At 48.8% G+C, this 19243-nt stretch overlaps 1 protein-coding gene across 5 annotated transcripts in view; it reads left to right on the top strand.

Moving 5' to 3' along the window:
* Nucleotides 1-19243, top strand: part of LOC126536571 (very long chain fatty acid elongase 4-like) — a 95150-nt gene that overhangs the window by 74500 nt on the left and 1407 nt on the right. Inside the window, exons 1-3 of one of the 5 annotated variants that reach the window (XM_055074099.2) lie at nucleotides 2099-2289; nucleotides 4443-4668; nucleotides 16132-17011. In XM_055074099.2, coding sequence (XP_054930074.1) covers nucleotides 16580-17011 — 432 coding nt within the window. In that variant the 5' untranslated portion in view covers nucleotides 2099-2289; nucleotides 4443-4668; nucleotides 16132-16579. Of the gene's footprint in view, nucleotides 1-2098; nucleotides 2290-4442; nucleotides 4669-8496; nucleotides 8662-15482; nucleotides 17012-19243 lie in introns of those variants that run through there. The other 4 variants (XM_055074101.2, XM_050183588.3, XM_055074100.2 and 1 more) reach the window with 4 other exon arrangements.

Below are 19243 nucleotides of genomic sequence, written 5' to 3'. Positions count from 1 at the left end.
TTCCTGGATTACAGTAAGATACCAGCTTAATCGTTTTGTTCGGGTGTTCAATTGAGCGATTCCTTCCTTCATAGTATTTATTTTACGATCTGATGCAGCCTGACTGTCTAGAATCGCTTGCAGCATTTGAGCGTTCGTTAGCCCAAGGTGTTCCTCTGCGTCCCCAGACAATATAATCGATATCAAAGAACAAACACTAGCAAAGAGTAATGAAACATCTGCCAAGGCATGGCAATAATGAAAAAAATCTTTCATCCCTTCTGAAGCAAACGGCATTTAAGCAGCGACCAATTTGCGTACGCGTAAAAAGATCTTTGGCCATGTTCTTCGACACACACGTGCCATACCCTCTCAAGAAATCGTTGTCGCGCTGCTCGTTTAGTAGATCCGTTGTTGATGACGTCACGCGCTGTGATTCACGATTCACTTCTCATGAACCTCATTGCCAAAGTGCAGCTACGCTGACATAAATCCGATAAGCAGGTGGTATCCAAAACCACGCCCCAACGATGGTTGCCTCCGAGTAACGAAAACCAATCTTGAAGGCAGGCTGCAAGGGTCAGAACTTCGTGCGCAGTCGGAAACATGCCATGGTCGTCAGGCTTTAAGCCCACCTATTAAGGTTAAGTCGGCTTGTTTGGACAAAATCCGATTGTCGTGTTCATGTAAACGCTAGCGGGTACGGACGAGCGGTCGTCGAGGCAAGTTGGGTCATTCTGCCTGCAAGGGATGTGTTGGCTCGATCGACCCACTTGGCAAGTTGCATGTGAACGCGATCGGGTCGAGGGGGGTCAACTCAACTTCTGACCAGACTCGCTCGCGTCGACTTCACGCAAACCCAGCTTGAAAGTGCGAGAAAGAGAGAGAGTAAGTTTAATGGTGTATGGAACGATTAGCCTATCGACACGCCTTTTCTATTATCCCGTTGCCACACGTTGCACCGCGTCCACTTTCTTTAATGCAATGTCAATTATATGGACATTCCGGGCGCATTTCCGCTGTCAGTGTCGCCGTGATGTTCTGTATAAAGCCCAAGTGCGACAACATCATCGCCGCGCGACCTATGCTGTACGTGTGAGCCGACGGCGGTGGCTTAATCTCGAGCGTGCAAGGGCGGAAAGGGGAGGTAGCGCTTCTTCCATCGCGCGCAAGGCCCCGGAGGGCGGGCAGAAAGGGCGCTCTATTTCGACAGCGGCGGCGTATGGAGCGGCCCTATCTTAAAAGCGATCTGGAATGACAGAGTACGCCGAGTGCTGATAGCTTCGTGTGCACTGTGTTCTCCCCGCTTAGTTTGTGTTGAAGCAAAAGGCGGCACGAAGGTCTCTTCGCTCGCTGTTTCTGCCGCGCTTCCTCACGCCTACGTTCTGACAGCGAGTGTGCGCGGTCATCGAGTGAGATGTGTTCATGTTTGGTTGTGAGAGCGTGCACCATGCTTATTAATTTAGTTAGTAAGCGAATGGTTACAAGTTTATATGGCCAACAAAGCTATTAGCCTTACTTCATATAGCTGTCTACTAATTGCTGTAGCAATCAATGCTTCGCCTTTCCGGCGAAACTAGCTGCGACATATTCAACTAAGGACCCGACCGTGAGAAATGTGGGTAGAATCGCTCTCATATTTATTTCCTTCAATGATCCTTACGCTGTATGACCTTCCAGTTTTCAAGAAGGCATTGTACTTGAACAAGAAATGCATTGCATATGAAAAGACAAAAACAAACGTATCGCACAGGTGCGGCAGCAGAGGCAGTTCACACCGTTCAGCGCTCAAGCCGTTTCCCGAGGTGCCGTCGTGGCGTGTCGCAGTGTGATTCCCGGCTCCACGAAATCGTCGAGAAAAGCACTCTGACGGGCGGCCGAAAAGGCTGCTTAGACAAGGCGCCTTGCGCAGGTCATGTTGACGCCGCCGTGGCATCAGCGGGACAGCACACGACGCTAAGCTTTTCCGAGCGCGACGACGCGCGGCTTAAAAGAGATTCCAGCGGGCTCGAAAAGAGCCTGTTTGCTTCGGCTCGCGCCAAAAGCGAGAAAACTGAAAAAAAAAAGGGGGGGGGGGGGGGGGGAACTGCAGCACTATTCCGAAAGCGAGCCTCAACTAAGAAAGTGGGAGCGAGGGAAAGGAAGAGCGGAGACTTCTGCTTTTCCTGTTGTAGCCTCACCTTTTAAACGGAGGAGCACGTACGTCTTGGAAGCTTGTCTGTTAACAAACGAGCGGTTGCGTGCTGACCTGCTGTAAGGACGTGGGGAACGAGCGTGCCGCTGGCCCAGCGCTGAAGGGCCGCGAGGACGGTAAGTGGCAGGAGAGGAGTGATTTGTACTGAGTATACGTGGAAATGTGCGGCTTGCAAACAGACACAAGGGTAACGCGAGACGTATGTCTGAAGGAAGCGGTAGTGCGGTGATTATAAGTGAATGAAGCTATGCGCAACTATTCGGTCCCGTTGCGTCCGCACGTTCCGCTTAAAACATGATCGTCGTCGTCCCAAATTCCTTCCGCTCCAGCATAGGCTGTTTTTGTTTGGAGCGCACGCGCTGAGGGGACGTTATTGAAGTGGCTTTCAATTAGTGTTCGCTACATGACCCGTCTTTCGGGGTAAAGTGGGTGGGCGGTGTCAAAGCTGCGTGGCTTCTTCAAACGGCGCTGCAATTACCGGTCTCTGTTGCTCGGGCGATATCTGGTGTCAATAAGTACGGAAGCACGCGACAGCAGGTCAAGCGTGATGTTGTTTGCCGACTACTGGGTGAGCAGGCCTGAGTACACTGTTGTGATAACAGTGCGGCCGATAAAGGCAGGCTGAGTTCCGCCTGCCAACGCGGCTGCCTCGGAGTTTGTTGTCGTTGATGCCTGCTCGGCACATCGCTTCTTGTATTCGATTTACACATTTCTATTTACACGACTTCTTTCTTCCCTGCGGGTAGGCCATTGCTTTCTTTTCACATATATTTTACATATCTTGCTGCGTTTCAAATGGCGGAGTGTGCTTTGCTTAGGCATGACGCATTAATAAAGTAGAATGACGCACGCTTAAGCTTCCTTTGGTTTTGTTTGTAGTTACCTGAGTCAGCATTAGCGTTACTGGTGCTTTAGCAAGCAGGAATATCCTCGCTAAATTACTTTTGTAGGCATGCACGGCAGCAGGAATTATAACTATAGCTCGGAAGGTCTGAAGTTAATCGTGACACCTGTTATGCCGCTAGGCGACATATCGTTTTGATGGCATGCATGCTTTAGTTTAGCAGTGTAAGTAGAATGTGCCGCTTTCTCAATCAACGCGATGAGGTGGCAGTTTATTTACTCGCAAGAAACTCAAAAGTAACTGCAAACAGCGCTCGTTCCAGCTTTGGAGCATTCTACCTGCGCACTAAAGCACCGCGTTGCATAGATAAAGGGGCCTTGCTGCTCAGAGCACCGCTAGTTTGCTTTGGAATATAGCTCTTTGCGCGGAGCTAAATTCCATTACAACTGGTTCAGTCCATTTCGAAGTCACGCATTGACGCTAATACAAGTGACTTTGCTTGAAAGAAAACCCTCGCAATATTTTGGAAACCTGTTGGAGAAAACTCAGCTTGGTCCGATCGGTTGTTGTTATTCAGTTCTCACGTTTCACCGGGGTTTGAGAATTCCTAAGAGCGGCAGCTGTGTGTCCTGTATCCCCAACCCCGGGCCGTATATCTCGAACACTGCGTACGCTGCGAGCACACGCCTGTCATCGGACGCAGACGGCCTCATCGCAGGGATCAGCTAGCTATAAAGAGAAAGGTACACCCCGACTCACAAACCAACTCTCATTTGCTTTTATCGTAAGACCGGGTAACATTACAGTTTTTGGCCTCGTTCTGTTGGCGCATAATATCCGTATTTAGCTAATGAAAGCACGACAGATATTATTGTGGGATGCTATATGATATACCGCAACACGAGTCGCAGTGCGGAGTTGCCCATGAAGGTCGAAAACGGCCAAGTATCGTGCCTGCAGCAGTTCGATTGACGTCGCGAACAAGCGCTTACACCTTTCCGAGAGGCCCGCTACGCACAAACAGTTCCATTCTTTAACTTCCGTCTCGCTCCTTAAAAAAACACTCAGGTGCGGCTTGCTGGGCCAGCCGGACGTTTTCACGCACAGCACTACTATTTCCGCGGTTTCGTCGCTGAAACCCTGGAGACCGGTCTAAACAAAGTGATTGGCAGCAACGAACCAGCTGTACTCTGAAAAGGTGTCGTCAGTGCTCCTTTCGTTCACAAAGTGTGCAGACAACAAAGTTGAGACGAACCGTAGTACAACGTGCCACGCTTTCGGCAAAAAAAAGAGAAAAATTCGAATGATGTCTTGATCACGGCACGTTTAAAGTTGACACGCAAGCACTAAGTTGCGCACGACGTTGCAAGAGTACGTGCCCGTGCACACAGTCACGGCGAAATGTCCTCCTTTTCTGTCTCCCAGCGCGCCTTCGACAACCACAGCGCCGCGTGGGGGCTCTGTGGTGCCAGTTGCGGACGCCACCTACCGCAAAAAATTTACAACGGCCGGGGCTACAGCGCGTTGTCCTCCGCTTTGCTGCACCGTCGAAGAACGGTTTTCTGTGGCCGCCGGACTACGTGCGTATACTTTACGGCGATGATCTGCCACAAGTTCTTCGTGTCGAAGGAGATCGGCACCATCTGATCAGGTTCAATCTCAAAGAATTATTTTCACCGTTGAAGCGTCGCGAAAGCATATATAGCTAGCCCTGGATCGTTAAGTCAACGGCGCGAAAGAAAGCAATGAAAAAAAAATGAAGTGCTAATGCGAAGGAAATCCGCGTCTGTGTCAAGCTTTATCTTTTCTTTCCTGCCTGCTGCAGATATTAATTGTCTCTAAAGCAAAATACGTTCTCATACAGAAACTTACCACCAAAATAATTATTCGTTAGCATGAGGTAATTTCTCTTTTTTTTCTTTTAAGAGGTATGAATGCGAGCTAGCTGGTACAAATCCACAGGTGAAAGACAGCGCAATATAAACACGGACAAGGGAGGAACACAGGACGAGACTGATAAGTAAATGGTTTTGGTCGTGGCTTAAATGAAGGCGAGCATGAACACTTATGGTAATTTCATGCTTCTAAATAAAATGCGAGTCAGCATTAGCTTATGTTCACTCTCGCAAGTCTGCGGCCCATGTGGGTATTTAACTGATCTCGTGCGCGTCCTGTAGAATTTACATTCCGCGCTTCAGAGCCGGAAGGCTGGGATTTAATTCTCACTCTTTATGCTGCATTTCTTTTGCGATACGTACGTAAAATGGGCAGATCATTCACGCTGTTTCCCTCTGTTATCCCGCATGTGATAAACATACATGACGCTGTGTTCTTCCAGTGCACAGCAGTGTGAAAAATGTTTAGTCATGTTGAGCTGCGGGGTTAACAGCGTCCAGAAGCTGAAAAGTGGACTATGAGGGACACTGTGGTGGAGGCCTCCGCATTTATTTTCGCCATTAAAGTTCTTTGTCTGTCTGTCTGTCTGTCTGTCTGTCTGTCTGTCTGTCTGTCTGTCTGTCTGTCTGTCTGTCTGTCTGTCTGTCTGTCTGTCTGTCTGTCTGTCTGTCTGTCTGTCTGTCTGTCTGTCTGTCTGTCTGTCTGTCTGTCTGTCTGTCTGTCTGTCTGTCTGTCTGTCTGTCTGTCTGTCTGTCTGTCTGTCTGTCTGTCTGTCTGTCTGTCTGTCTGTCTGTCTGTCTGTCTGTCTGTCTGTCTGTCTGTCTGTCTGTCTGTCTGTCTGTCTGTCTGTCTGTCTGTCTGTCTGTCTGTCTGTCTGTCTGTCTGTCTGTCTGTCTGTCTGTCTGTCTGTCTGTCTGTCTGTCTGTCTGTCTGTCTGTCTGTCTGTCTGTCTGTCTGTCTGTCTGTCTGTCTGTCTGTCTGTCTGTCTGTCTGTCTGTCTGTCTGTCTGTCTGTCTGTCTGTCTGTCTGTCTGTCTGTCTGTCTGTCTGTCTGTCTGTCTGTCTGTCTGTCTGTCTGTCTGTCTGTCTGTCTGTCTGTCTGTCTGTCTGTCTGTCTGTCTGTCTGTCTGTCTGTCTGTCTGTCTGTCTGTCTGTCTGTCTGTCTGTCTGTCTGTCTGTCTGTCTGTCTGTCTGTCTGTCTGTCTGTCTGTCTGTCTGTCTGTCTGTCTGTCTGTCTGTCTGTCTGTCTGTCTGTCTGTCTGTCTGTCTGTCTGTCTGTCTGTCTGTCTGTCTGTCTGTCTGTCTGTCTGTCTGTCTGTCTGTCTGTCTGTCTGTCTGTCTGTCTGTCTGTCTGTCTGTCTGTCTGTCTGTCTGTCTGTCTGTCTGTCTGTCTGTCTGTCTGTCTGTCTGTCTGTCTGTCTGTCTGTCTGTCTGTCTGTCTGTCTGTCTGTCTGTCTGTCTGTCTGTCTGTCTGTCTGTCTGTCTGTCTGTCTGTCTGTCTGTCTGTCTGTCTGTCTGTCTGTCTGTCTGTCTGTCTGTCTGTCTGTCTGTCTGTCTGTCTGTCTGTCTGTCTGTCTGTCTGTCTGTCTGTCTGTCTGTCTGTCTGTCTGTCTGTCTGTCTGTCTGTCTGTCTGTCTGTCTGTCTGTCTGTCTGTCTGTCTGTCTGTCTGTCTGTCTGTCTGTCTGTCTGTCTGTCTGTCTGTCTGTCTGTCTGTCTGTCTGTCTGTCTGTCTGTCTGTCTGTCTGTCTGTCTGTCTGTCTGTCTGTCTGTCTGTCTGTCTGTCTGTCTGTCTGTCTGTCTGTCTGTCTGTCTGTCTGTCTGTCTGTCTGTCTGTCTGTCTGTCTGTCTGTCTGTCTGTCTGTCTGTCTGTCTGTCTGTCTGTCTGTCTGTCTGTCTGTCTGTCTGTCTGTCTGTCTGTCTGTCTGTCTGTCTGTCTGTCTGTCTGTCTGTCTGTCTGTCTGTCTGTCTGTCTGTCTGTCTGTCTGTCTGTCTGTCTGTCTGTCTGTCTGTCTGTCTGTCTGTCTGTCTGTCTGTCTGTCTGTCTGTCTGTCTGTCTGTCTGTCTGTCTGTCTGTCTGTCTGTCTGTCTGTCTGTCTGTCTGTCTGTCTGTCTGTCTGTCTGTCTGTCTGTCTGTCTGTCTGTCTGTCTGTCTGTCTGTCTGTCTGTCTGTCTGTCTGTCTGTCTGTCTGTCTGTCTGTCTGTCTGTCTGTCTGTCTGTCTGTCTGTCTGTCTGTCTGTCTGTCTGTCTGTCTGTCTGTCTGTCTGTCTGTCTGTCTGTCTGGTGTTCTTAACTGCACACTCCAAAACGGCCCCCGGGGATTCTCTTTTTTCATTAAATCTCTCGGTATGCAGTTGCCGTGGACGGGAATCGAATTCAGGGCCTCGTGCTACGCAGCGTATAATGCGGTATAGCCACCGAGCGGATTGAGCTAGCAGAGCAAATGTGAAATGAAAGCAATGAGCTGCAATATGTGTCTATTGATACAACTCACTTTCTGTTAACCTTTTCCTTAAATTTTGTATTGATCGTCTGTTTAATTGTCAAAAACAGTGTATCTCTACTCCCTGCTCTCGCGAAAGATTAGGCCCCTGGGATTGACAGGCCCCGCTTACATGGGAGGACTCTCGTCTATTTCGCGTTCTTACGACCGCTTGAAAGAATCAGCTGCACCTCCCCGCTTCACCCCCTTTCTCCGCTCCCCTTTTGTGGCTAACACGCTCTGGTTTTTAACATTCCGACTCCTGTCATCATGCTCTATACAACACGTACGCCTAGCAGTTTCACGGCTGCGTGTTTACTTTGAGCATCCGCGGCATTTGTTGTCTCGACGATGACAAACGCCATTGTTCAAACGCTGGCTCGAGAGACGTCCCTCCTTCAACCGGTGTTGATCTTTTCAAGTGAATTGAATAAAGAGGCGGCCACGTGCACCGCGAGCGGGTTGCAGCTTAACGAAGCGATAAGCGGGGGAGACGGGCGTGACCCCCCGTGAAAGTTCGGCTTACTCCGGTAGAGGAATGACAAGGGCTGGCGTTGGTGGAGAAACTTGACGTGGGCTTGTGTCCATGTTCTCCGCCGACGCCAGCCCTTCGCGGACACTGACACTGACAGAGAGAGAAAGAGAAAGAGAGAGAGAGAGATAGGTACAAGGAAGCCAGGTATGTTACCCGGTCAAGAAGATCCCTGCCATAATCCAGCTTGAAAAAGTCCCCAGTGGCGTCGTGCCCATAGCCAAACAACTTCATGCGAGTACTACTCTAGAACCAGTATAACGACGCGGTTCTATACCAAGCACAGCGCCCCATCGTTTCTTTTTGTCGGCATCTTGTCAAAAGGCGCGCAATTGAGGAGGCTATTATTAAACGGGAGCCGAAGCGAATCCAGATTCCTAAAACGCGGAGTCGACGGTTCTTCCACGTACGGCACAAGAAGGGCAGTGGACTGCATTCGGTATGCATTCACTCGCTCACGCCTTCACTCTTCCCTTGACCTTGTCTTCAAAAGCCATGCACATCCCACAACGAACTGCTTTCCACGTGACTGTGTGTGTTTGTAGGTGGCGCTAATCTACACGTACCCGGCATGCAAAGGAGAAAGGAGGCGTATTGGGTCTCAGGAAAGAACTCGTAGAGCGTGAGTTTTGGCGTGTCTGCCTTGCTGAGAAGCGCCAACCTCTCCCTGAACACTCACGTCGCGCGAGCCCAGAAGCCGGAGCGTACCATTAACATTACTCGCAAAATACGTCAGGTACGTCCCTTTGTGATGTTTCGTTCCTTTTATTCCCTCACTGATTCGATTTGCCTCTGCCATTACTATCGCAAATTCAGCACTTGTCGCCACTCCCTTCTTAGAGTCTCTGGTGTTCTTCTGGGAAACTGCCTACATCCACAAAGTTGTGCAGGGAAGTTCTCCTAAATCCGCCATGACGTCGACGCTTCCACGTTTTCTCGTTTGAGCCAAACTGATGCTGATTAGCTTAGTTTTCTTTTTCTGCTTGCAGGAGACTGCAAGAGCCCCACGCAACGCGTAAACAAAGCTCGCAAAATTTGTGTACGCTGGTACCAATTATGAACAAATTATACTGGATGAGTATTATTTCGAAGCAGCATTCGCTCCTTTAAGGTTGATTGTTGATTGAATAAGGTTGGTTGTTGGCTTTAAGAAAAAGAAAAGAAAGAAAGGACACGAAAGACGTAGATCTCTCATTTTTTTATTTTGTTCCAAAATCACCGCGCGTCTCAAATAATTAATTTCACGATATTTTCGACTATTTCGGGCAACTTTTGTGCAGGAAAGTCTTCCAGCAGTTAGGAAGTTTGAGCCTCTGCTTATTTTATTACGCAATCTAACCATTCCATATTCATAGAGAATTAGCTAGCCTCGGGCTTGAGGTTGTCAAAAATCTATTATCACATTTTCATTTAATTTCATTTATTTCCTTAAAGACCCCACGAGGGGGTATTACATAAGGAGTGGAATTAGCAAAAAAAGAAGGAAAAGAACATGAATAACAATGCCACATGTGTTTATATAAAAAAAAAAGTTATTTAAATTTTCAGCGAATGATGATGCACAGGTGATGTCAACTATATGTCGGGGAAGGCCGCTCCAATCTTTAGCTGCAGGTGGAAAGAAGGAAGCTGAAAAAGTAACAATTCAGGCACGTGGACGAAAATCTCGAAGGGTGTGGTTGGTGCGGGGACAAATGTGCGATGCTGGCATGATGTAAGGTGCACGATTGAGCGATGAGTAATAAAATTTGTGGTACAGTAACAGCGCGGCTATGCGACGGCGAACCGAGAGAGGCGATAATGCAGATTTAGTTTGGGAGCTGAAACACTGACGTCATACGAATAAGAATGAATGAACCTCGTAGTGCGATCTTGGACTGCTTCTAGATCGTTTATGAGGTTAACATGATGCGGGTTTCATATAGTGGATGCACATTCTAGTTTAGGTCGAATGACAGACTTGTAAGGAAGCAAGTTCACGTGATGTAGGGCGAGGCAAAGATGGCGTTTAAGGGATCCCAGTGTTTTTTTTTTTTTTAGCTCATGACATCACGTTAGCGACGTGTGCATTTAATGTTAGATCATTAGATAATGCAATGCCTAAGTATATGAAAAACGATACGGATTCTACGGACTCATGAGTGATTTTGTATTGAAAAGCATGAACCTTGTGTCGACGGCTAGCGGAAAGGAGCTTACATTTGCTAGGGTTAAAGATCGTGTGTCAGCTTTTCACACCATTGTTGGACTTTATTTACCCGCCGTGGTTGCTCAGTGGCTATGGTGTTGGGCTGCTGAGCACGAGGCCGCGGGATCGAATCCCGGCCACGGCGGCCGCATTTCGATGGAGGCGAAATGCGAAAACACCCGTGTACTTAGATTTAGGTGCACATTAAAGAACCCCAGGTGGTCAAAATTTCCGGAGTCCTCCACTACGGCGTGCCTCATAATCAGAAAGTGGTTTTGGCACGTAAAACCCCATAATTTTTTTGGACTTTGTTTCTGTTGGAGGGCTTCTTGATCAGTAGTGTTATAGTTACTCGGCAGTAGATAACGCAGTCGTCAGCAAACATTCTCATTTGGCGAGGCACATGCAGCGGGAGGTCGTTAATATATATAAAAAGCAAAAGAGGGGCGAGAACGGAGCCTTGTGGGACGCCTGATGTTACAGGAAGAGGATTGGATGACTGGCTATTTATGATCACTGATTGAGAGTGACTTGTTAAGAGTGCTTTGATACACTTTAGTGCGTTAGAATGTAGGTTTAACCGAGAGAGTTGTTGTATTAACAGATAATATGAAACTTTATCAACTGCCTCAGCGTAATCCACAAACATATCGTCAGCCTGAAGGTTAGTGTCCAGGCCAGCATGTAAATCATTGAGGAACATGGCTAGTTGTGTTTCGCGTGAATACCCCTATGCGGAACCCGTGCTGGGGTGGATGGAAGATATTGTTAGCGTCTAAAAAGTCCATAATGTTAGAGTATGGGACATGCTCCATGCTATTACAAGGGACGTCAGTTTGAGATACGGGCCGGTAGTTTAGTCGATAATTTTTTATCACCTGAGTTGTAGTGCGGAACGGCCTTCCGAATTTGCCAGTCTTTTGGAATGAGACCCATAGAAAGCGACTGTGAAAACAATTTTAAATACACTGCAGCATTACACTTCGTACTTTGTAGTCGTTTTGGTGTGATTTCATCTATGGCGGCTGACAAGGAAAGTTTCACTTTCTCAATTAAGGACGAGATACCATTTGAAGAAAAGGTTATCGCATCCATCGATGACGTGGTATTAGTAGGTTGCATCCATGAAGGCGGGTTGCGATCTTGTGTGAAAGTTGTTCAAAATGTGGTATTGAAATTGTTAGCGCAGTCTACGATGGAGATTGATTCACCCAATGCATGAGCGAAGGCGATTGAGGGCGTTGGTGCACGGTTGATGACTCGGAAAGTATTCTTTTTCGGTTGAGTAGTATTTTTCTCCCGCCTTAAAGTTCCCTTTTTAGCGTAGTAGCGCGATAAGACGGGTTATTTTTATTTTTGAGTTTTTGTGTGTGTGTGTGTCTTGGAAAACCAAGGTATAGAACGATCTTCACGAAACGTTATTTTGGGGATAAATGTTTGTGTTAGGTCCTGTAGTTTATTCTTAAATATCAACCAGTTGTCGTTAACCGATCTTAGGTTAAAAGTGGCTGCAAAGAGTGGGAAGAAGTTGCTCAATTCGCTAATAATGGCGTCTTATATATAATTACCTTTGTCATGCAAAGTGATTGTTTCCTTTCGCGTTTCACGGTGCTCGGTGTGGAATGAAAAATCTGCTTGAATAATGTAATGGTCGCTAATGGGCTCTAAGTACGCAATGGATGATAAACTGTCGGGATGGGAGCTCAGTATTAAGTCTTAAGTATTGCTGGAGTTGCCTATGGTGCGTATTGGGCTGGCTGCTAGATGATTAAGGCTTGGGTTCAAACAAACATCGAGAAAATCCCTTGATTATGCGCTCATTAATTGTGAATGAGATCAGTTATGCCAATTTGTTCCTGGGTATAGTTAAAATAACCGAAGAGAAGAATATGTGTGTTCGGGAACGATGTAAGTTGATTTAGCATGTTGTTAAGCTCATGGGAAATTATTGAGTTAGCGTGCGGAGGCCTATAACACACGCACAATTAGAACGGAGTGCGGTGAAGTATGGCACAAAAGCCACAGTATCAAGTCGGATGTGATGCTGATGGGTGAAAATAGTAATTCCGGACAAGCAGCAATCAATACGCCGCCCCCCTCGAGAACATGTGCAATCGTTTCGATAAACTGAAAAACTTGGCAAGTTGGCAACAACTTCAGCATTAGCGATATCGTTGGCAAGCCAGATTTTCGGTTAGTACCAGCATATTTCTGTTACATGATGTGACTACGCTAGACTAAAGTTCTCGTTTCGCCATGAAACTGCGAATATTAGTGAAGGTTACACAGAACGAAAGAGGGTTGCTTTCTGAGGTTCCGGGACGGGTATTTAGCTAATTTCGGGAAAGACGACCACTGTGATATCTCCCCAACCGTCTGCGATTAGTTATCGTTCACGAAGTGTTTCGTACCGATCTGTAGGGTTTTGTAGCGAAGTGAAAATTTAACACCTTTAGCTTTCGCGAATGCTACAAGACGACTGCGCGCGGTTTGGACAGGACGAGAGAAGTCTTCGCCGATGCTGTTATATGTGTTCTTTAGTTTCCAGACATTTGAAAGAAGAGTGTTTTTAGTTTTGTAGAACGTGAATTTATGTATTATTGGGCGGCGACGGTTATCAGAATGGCGTCCGAGACGATGTGCGCATTCGATTTCTTTAGGGTCGATTGTTATGTTTAGGCAATCCTGGCAATGACGAATGATTATATATTCAGCTTCGGTATATGTTTCGGTCTTATTAGTCTCTTCAAAGCCATAAACCATTAGATTATTAGACATCAAAGGTATGCTGGCGCGGTAACATCAAGGCTGGCATCCCCCCCTTCATTTCTTGGCGGCCACTTTGGTTAGCCAAGATTCTACTCATGGTAACGTAGACCTTCTCGGCACTGCGCAACTGCAAACTATACGAACCTAGCTATTACACTATGTTTATCTTTAGCATTCCCGTGAAATCAACAAGTTTGTGGATGTTGTTTGATCAAGCGTGAACGAACGCAACGCAATTAGTATGCCCATATATATATGCTGACTGAATGTATACCTAGCGAAAGCTCGAAACTAACATCACCCACGTACCCTCTGCGAAAGTACACTTCGCTTTCTCAGCAGACCTTGAAGACCTCTGCGCGAATGTGTGTTTGCAGTGTCTTCCCAGTTCCGCGAACCTTCCTTTGTTCCTTTATTTTCTTTATTTCCTTTCTTTATTTGTGCCTTTAAGCTTTCGTGGACACCGCTTATGCATAGAAGAGCGTCTGAGAAGGAAAGTTCAAACAAGCCTGTACACCGAAAATCAAAACTTGCGCGCACGACAGCAGGGCTTCGCACTTTCCTCTCAACCAAGCCGAGTGCACATTTGCCCACGGAGACATCGTTTTCGTCATCTGCTTCACGATCTGCTCGCGCGCCTGTCGTCTGCGCGATTCCTGCACGTATACTGAGTCGCGCCAGACGCAAACTCCCGGCTATCTGTGTGTTCGAACGATCGTTACGGTTCCTATACGCGCCGTCATAGCAGTCGTGCGCAATCCCCACGTGCTGTCGCCGGGGCCACATCCATCAGATGCGCTTCCCCGCAATGCAACTGTCGCGGATGTCAGCAGGCGCCGCGCCTACGGCAGCGGGTTTCCACTATACGTATACCCTTGAACTTGTTTCGTGTCTGTCTAGCTAGCCTCGCCCGCCCTCGCGAATATATAGTGCGGGGGGCGCTGGCGATCATTTACGCACGGCCTGAGTAGCGGTCGCTTTCGCTCTCTCGTCAGCAGTTTGCGGAAAAGGAAGAAAGAAAAATAAAGCAGGCGGAACTCTCTCCGTCTCACCTGACGCGCTCGCTCGGTCGCGCACTAGCGAGGTATACCCATCGCATGCCGCGTTGCGCTGGGATTGAAAGCCAAGCGTGGCATGGCACGTTCCGCTAGGCTCGGCCTGCATCTTATTTCCTCGCCCGGCATATGCTAATCCGGAGCTGACGAGCGTTATATAAGGCTGTTTTTATCTTCTCGGCGCGCCAAGTATAGAAACCTTGCGCCTGACTTCGAGTGTACTTTCTCGAGGGCGCCATCTCAAGGACCGGCCAATCAAGTGCATGCGACCACGCACTCGAAGCGATCCTGGCGGCGCGCTTTAAGTTATGACGACGTCGTGTGGACGTAACAGTCGCGCGCCAAATGCTTAGCGCGCGCGTGACTTCAAAACGTCGCACCGGGCACTGCGTTCGTAGAAATCCTTGGCGTGCTCGTACGCATGATGCCCGCGCGTCGTCCGTGTTTTGCAATGCAAGATGTGTCAGCGAGTGCTTCTGGGCCGCATAAACGCGAGAATATCTGCCTCACTGAGTAATTTGATCTGCTTCAGTAATTTGGACACAGAGCTTTAAGACGATAATGAAGAGGATTATTCTGAATGTACTCGGGTTTCTGTAGCGGCGCAAACGTTGATCGAACCCTGAGCAGAGGCCTTATATTTATTATCAATGCTATATATATATATATATATATATATATATATATATATATATATATATATATATATATATATATATATATATATATATATATATATATATATATATATATATATATATATATATATATATATATATATATATATATATATATATATATATATATATATATATATATATATATATATATATATATATATTGATGCTACCCGCCGTGGTTGCTCAGTGGCTATGGTGTTGGGCTGCTGAGCACGAGGTCGCGGGATCGAATCCCGGCCACGGCGGCCGCATTTCGATGGGGGCGAAATGCGAAAACACCCGTGTACTTAGATTTAGGTGCACGTTAAAGAACCCCAGGTGGTCGAAATTTCCGGAGTCCCCCACTACGGCGTGCCTCATAATCAGAAAGTGGTTTTGGCACGTAAAACCCCATAATTTAATTTTTTGATGCTGGCTCTACTGCCGGCACTTGAATCTCTCCTCCATATTCTTTTGACAAAAAAAAATTGCGAACAGCATTATTCTTTGCAGTGCCACTCTAAGGCGCAAGCAAAGACTACAATCTACCCGATTGAAGCACGCGTTATTTATTGCCGGCCTCAGTCGCAACGCGCTTCCGATTTTGCCGCACCCAGGGACGCGTGTTCTGCGACAATCACTTCGTTCGGCGACACTATCGCCTTCGCACGGCCTAGTAGTGCTCAACTAGCCAATCAACTCATCCGATTTCGCTCAACTAGCCAATCAGCGCGCGCCTGACGGCGACACTGTAGCCAAAAGTGATCGTCGCAGAACTCATCCCCACTGCAGCACTGCGACGAGTCTCGCGAAACGCTTCGTAATCCCCCCGTCGCCTTGACGTTGTATAACCGAGGCCAAACGCACGTGGTGCACAGCGTAACCACCGATCGCTGCAATGCCCGCGGGTGATCCCCACGCATCGGCGCGTTCCGTTAATGCAGGCGCGTGCGTGCAGGATGTGCGCGCAAGTGATGTAAACACACAGACCTTCGTTCGCTCCCACTTTCGGATGAACGCACGCGTGGAGGAGCCGCTGAGACAACAGCGGCGTATTTCTCCCCGTCGCGAGCGGGACGCGACTCCTGGCGCAAAGTGTGAACGCGTAACAAGGCGTCGTCCCCGGCAATGTGCGACAAGTGAGGCGAATGCTTTATTCCTTATCGCACTGCCTACCGCCACCACCGAGCCGAGCGAGTACCGTATCCGGCGGCATCGAACAACGCGACGGCCTGCAACGAGCGGAAGGTACTCGAGGTCGTAATTGTTCGACTCGGGGACGCCGGCGTAAGAAGAAGCGTGCGACCAAGACAGAAAATAAGTGGAAGCACTCGTATACGCCTATTTATGGCCGCACGATCGACGCTGCTGCCTTACGTACGCGGGTGGCACCCCTCACCTTTCCTGGCTTTGTGAAGCACCGCTTTTATTCGGCGACAGGCTCGGGTGAACAGTTGCTCGATCCTTCGAAGGGCGGAAAGGAAGATAAGCGCAATTTCTTTTTCGTTTCTTTTTCTTTCTTTCTGTTTTTCAAGGGTGGAGCACCACACGTAGGGCACCGCGTCTCCCCCTTTGTGCGGAAGAAGACCACCAGCCAGCCGCGCACCAATCGTCACGTCTGCCGAGCGCGTTCGACACCGTCGGCAGGAGCGACCTTGCGACAGCGCTCAAGCGACCGTTCTGCCAGCTCTTCCGGCAAGGCAAAGAGGGTGGGTGGCTGCAACCCGAGAGGCGGCGTACGGCGGCTTCTTAAGAACGCGCACGTGCCTCGGTCGCAGTCGCGCAAGCGCTGGCCATCGCTCAACACCGCGGCGCAGCAGGCGTACACGCTGCGCGGCGACAGCGCATCCGCCACTGAAGCCGTGGCTGCGGTCGCCGCCGCAAGAAGAGACCGGCTGTCGCAGCTTCTCCCGGATACACGCGCCACCAAAGCAGAGCCTGCAGCGTGTCAGAACAGCACCGGTGACCAACCAGCATCCAGCCATGGGTTACATGGGCGTCGAGCACACGCCCCTGTTCGGCCTCGTACGAGCCCTGGAGCAGGTGCGGGACCCGCGGACCGTGGGCTGGCTCTACTCCGGCAACCCCGTGCCGATCCACCTGATCCTCGTGCTGTACGTGTACTTCGTCAAGTACCGCGGACCCGAGTGGATGAAGGATCGCAAGCCGTTCACCCTGGTGGGAGTCATGCGGCTCTACAACATCAGCATGGTCGCGCTCAACTTCTGCTTCATGGTGTTCTTCTTCAAGAACACCTACCTGCGCGGCAACTACAGCTGGCTGTGCACGGGCATCGACTACCGGCCCACCGAGCAGTCCATGACGGTGTTGAACGCCTGCTGGTGGTACCTGCACGTCCGTATGGCCGAGTTCCTCGACACGGTGTTCTTCGTGCTGCGAAAGAAGAACTCGCAGGTGCGTGGCATGCGTCGTGTAAGGCTAGATATAAAATGCTGTGTGTGAAGTAATGTCGCGGAGCACGCGTACAATACTGTCGCCTCAACGCCCGAGCACTGTCTAGCAGTTTGACTTTTAAAATAAATAAAGAGGAGAAAAACGGGATAATACTTTCGCAAGAATACGCACTAAGCTTGCACGTTCAAGATGGAGAAACTTGTATTTACAGAAAGGCAGAGAAGTCGGCCTGAGCTATAGCTTGCTCTGGCTTGCTACTCTGTACGCTGCGGAAAGGGCTGGTGAATTATGATATTGGAAGGAGGTGTGTATACACAAGTTCACAACATTGTGACATCTCTAAAGCCGTTCGTCTGGCCCAGTGGCTTGTAGTAAGGAATAGTAGTGCTTGTAATCAAGGCTGCACTGTTTGCATTAGGCCAAGGACCCAAAAGAAATTCGTATGATAGCGCTTTCTTATCGACGTTTGCTGTGGAAGAGACCAGTTTCCGTCGTTCTTGCGCGTACGCGTCACAAGCGCAAAATATGTAATCAAGTGGTCGGGCACCTGACAGTGTTCACAATTTCGGCTACAGATTCACTGTAAGGCTTGGTGGATGTGACACCAAGGCGAATCCGGTGCGCCACGCTTGTTTGGCTTCTTGTGAGCCATACGGAATTTCATTTCCGGGTTCCACTTATGCACTCGCCTGTGCCGCCGCTCTGGTAGGGTCCAGTGCTCCAACGTAGATTTGCGTGTTAGCATCCAAGGCAGAAGTAGCCAGCATACTCCGCAGGAGAAGCAAAACGGCGCTCGATGCGTGTTCGGGCTAAGTATGACAAAGGCTCTATTTAACACACACCGCATCTACGTTTTTCTTTTTTCCTCTCATTCAGCTTGCAGCCAAGCGACAAGAGTCGCTGCTGCGTAAAGTGACTAATTGGCGTAGGAACTTAAGCGCTTATGTAGTTTGTTCGTGACTCGATCGCGCCTGTTTATTGTTTGTGCATGCAATAGTTACTGACCCTGCGTGATGTACGGATGCTACTTACCCTTGACAGATCACGCACCTCCGTGAAAACCCAGTAGACCCCTGGTGACACAGCGCTGCCGCTTATACCCGTGCACATTACGAACACGTTACAACAGCTTTTACGTGAAATTTTCCTTTCTTGTTGTTCAGTTTGCCGTGAGGAGGAGAAAGAAATAAAGACGGAAGGCAGGGATGTTAACCAGAAATGTGTCTCGTTGGCTACCCTGCTCTAGGAGACGGGAAAGAGGGAATAGAAAGATGAGATAAATAGGGGGAGGGGGAGAGAAGCCGCGCTGAGCTGACGGACACACGCGGAGAGCCTGAGTAAGTCAAAGACGTTCAGATAGGCCAGTCGCCCTCAAGAAAGCGAACACGTCTATAGTATACGTCTACACAGGTTCCTGCACAAAGCACTGCGCCGCAACGTTGCGATGCATCGAATACGTGTGGCATATAGCCACGCCATGACGCATGACGGTGCGTCTTACTGGCCATGTGGGCGGCGCACAATAAATCGTTTACTTATTTTGCGTGATAAGACGGTCAGGCATATACGCGGCTGCGTGAAGAGATATCTAGAGGTGGCCGCTCCTTCGTTTCGTTTCACTCAGTGGTACTTGTCGACATTCTACTTGGCCACAGATATCAGCCGCCTCCCAACCTCCTCAACGAGCTTGAAGGGACTCGGCTTACTTTATTGTTTTGCGGCTTGTGATTGTGCACTACACGCTTTCTTCTTTATAATATTTAATGTGACTTCCTATCTTTAAGAAGCTGCGCATCGTTGTCTGAACTCTTACTACAATGCGTTTTCGTCCGCGTCATCATCTGTACCAATTTTGCCCGTTCTTCGTGCCCGTACCGTCACCGTTGTTTCTAATATAGAACGGCGCCTACCATCGTCATCTTTATGAAAGCAAACACGCGAGCGTGTGGCAAATAGCTAGCTTCGTCAGTTACACGTTGCGCGGGTACATGCGGCTGTCACTGCCTATACGCACGCCTTCTTGCATGTTTCCTTGTGCTGGTGCCGCTCGCGAGCGGACACCGGTATAACCTGGTAAAGTGATCATGTAACCCGCCGTGCTCGCCGTTTACTCAGATTGCTACCGAAGCTGCGGTAGATGCGTCCGTGACAAAATTCGTCAGAGACCGTTGTTATTCACGGGCTTCCCACAAGAAGTATTGAGATACAAGAAAACGCTCGTGTAGTGTCGTT

Source organism: Dermacentor andersoni, chromosome 4, assembly GCF_023375885.2.
Source record: "Dermacentor andersoni chromosome 4, qqDerAnde1_hic_scaffold, whole genome shotgun sequence".
Classification (NCBI taxonomy): Eukaryota; Metazoa; Arthropoda; class Arachnida; order Ixodida; family Ixodidae; genus Dermacentor; species Dermacentor andersoni.
This window is presented reverse-complemented; position numbering and strand designations above follow the sequence as displayed.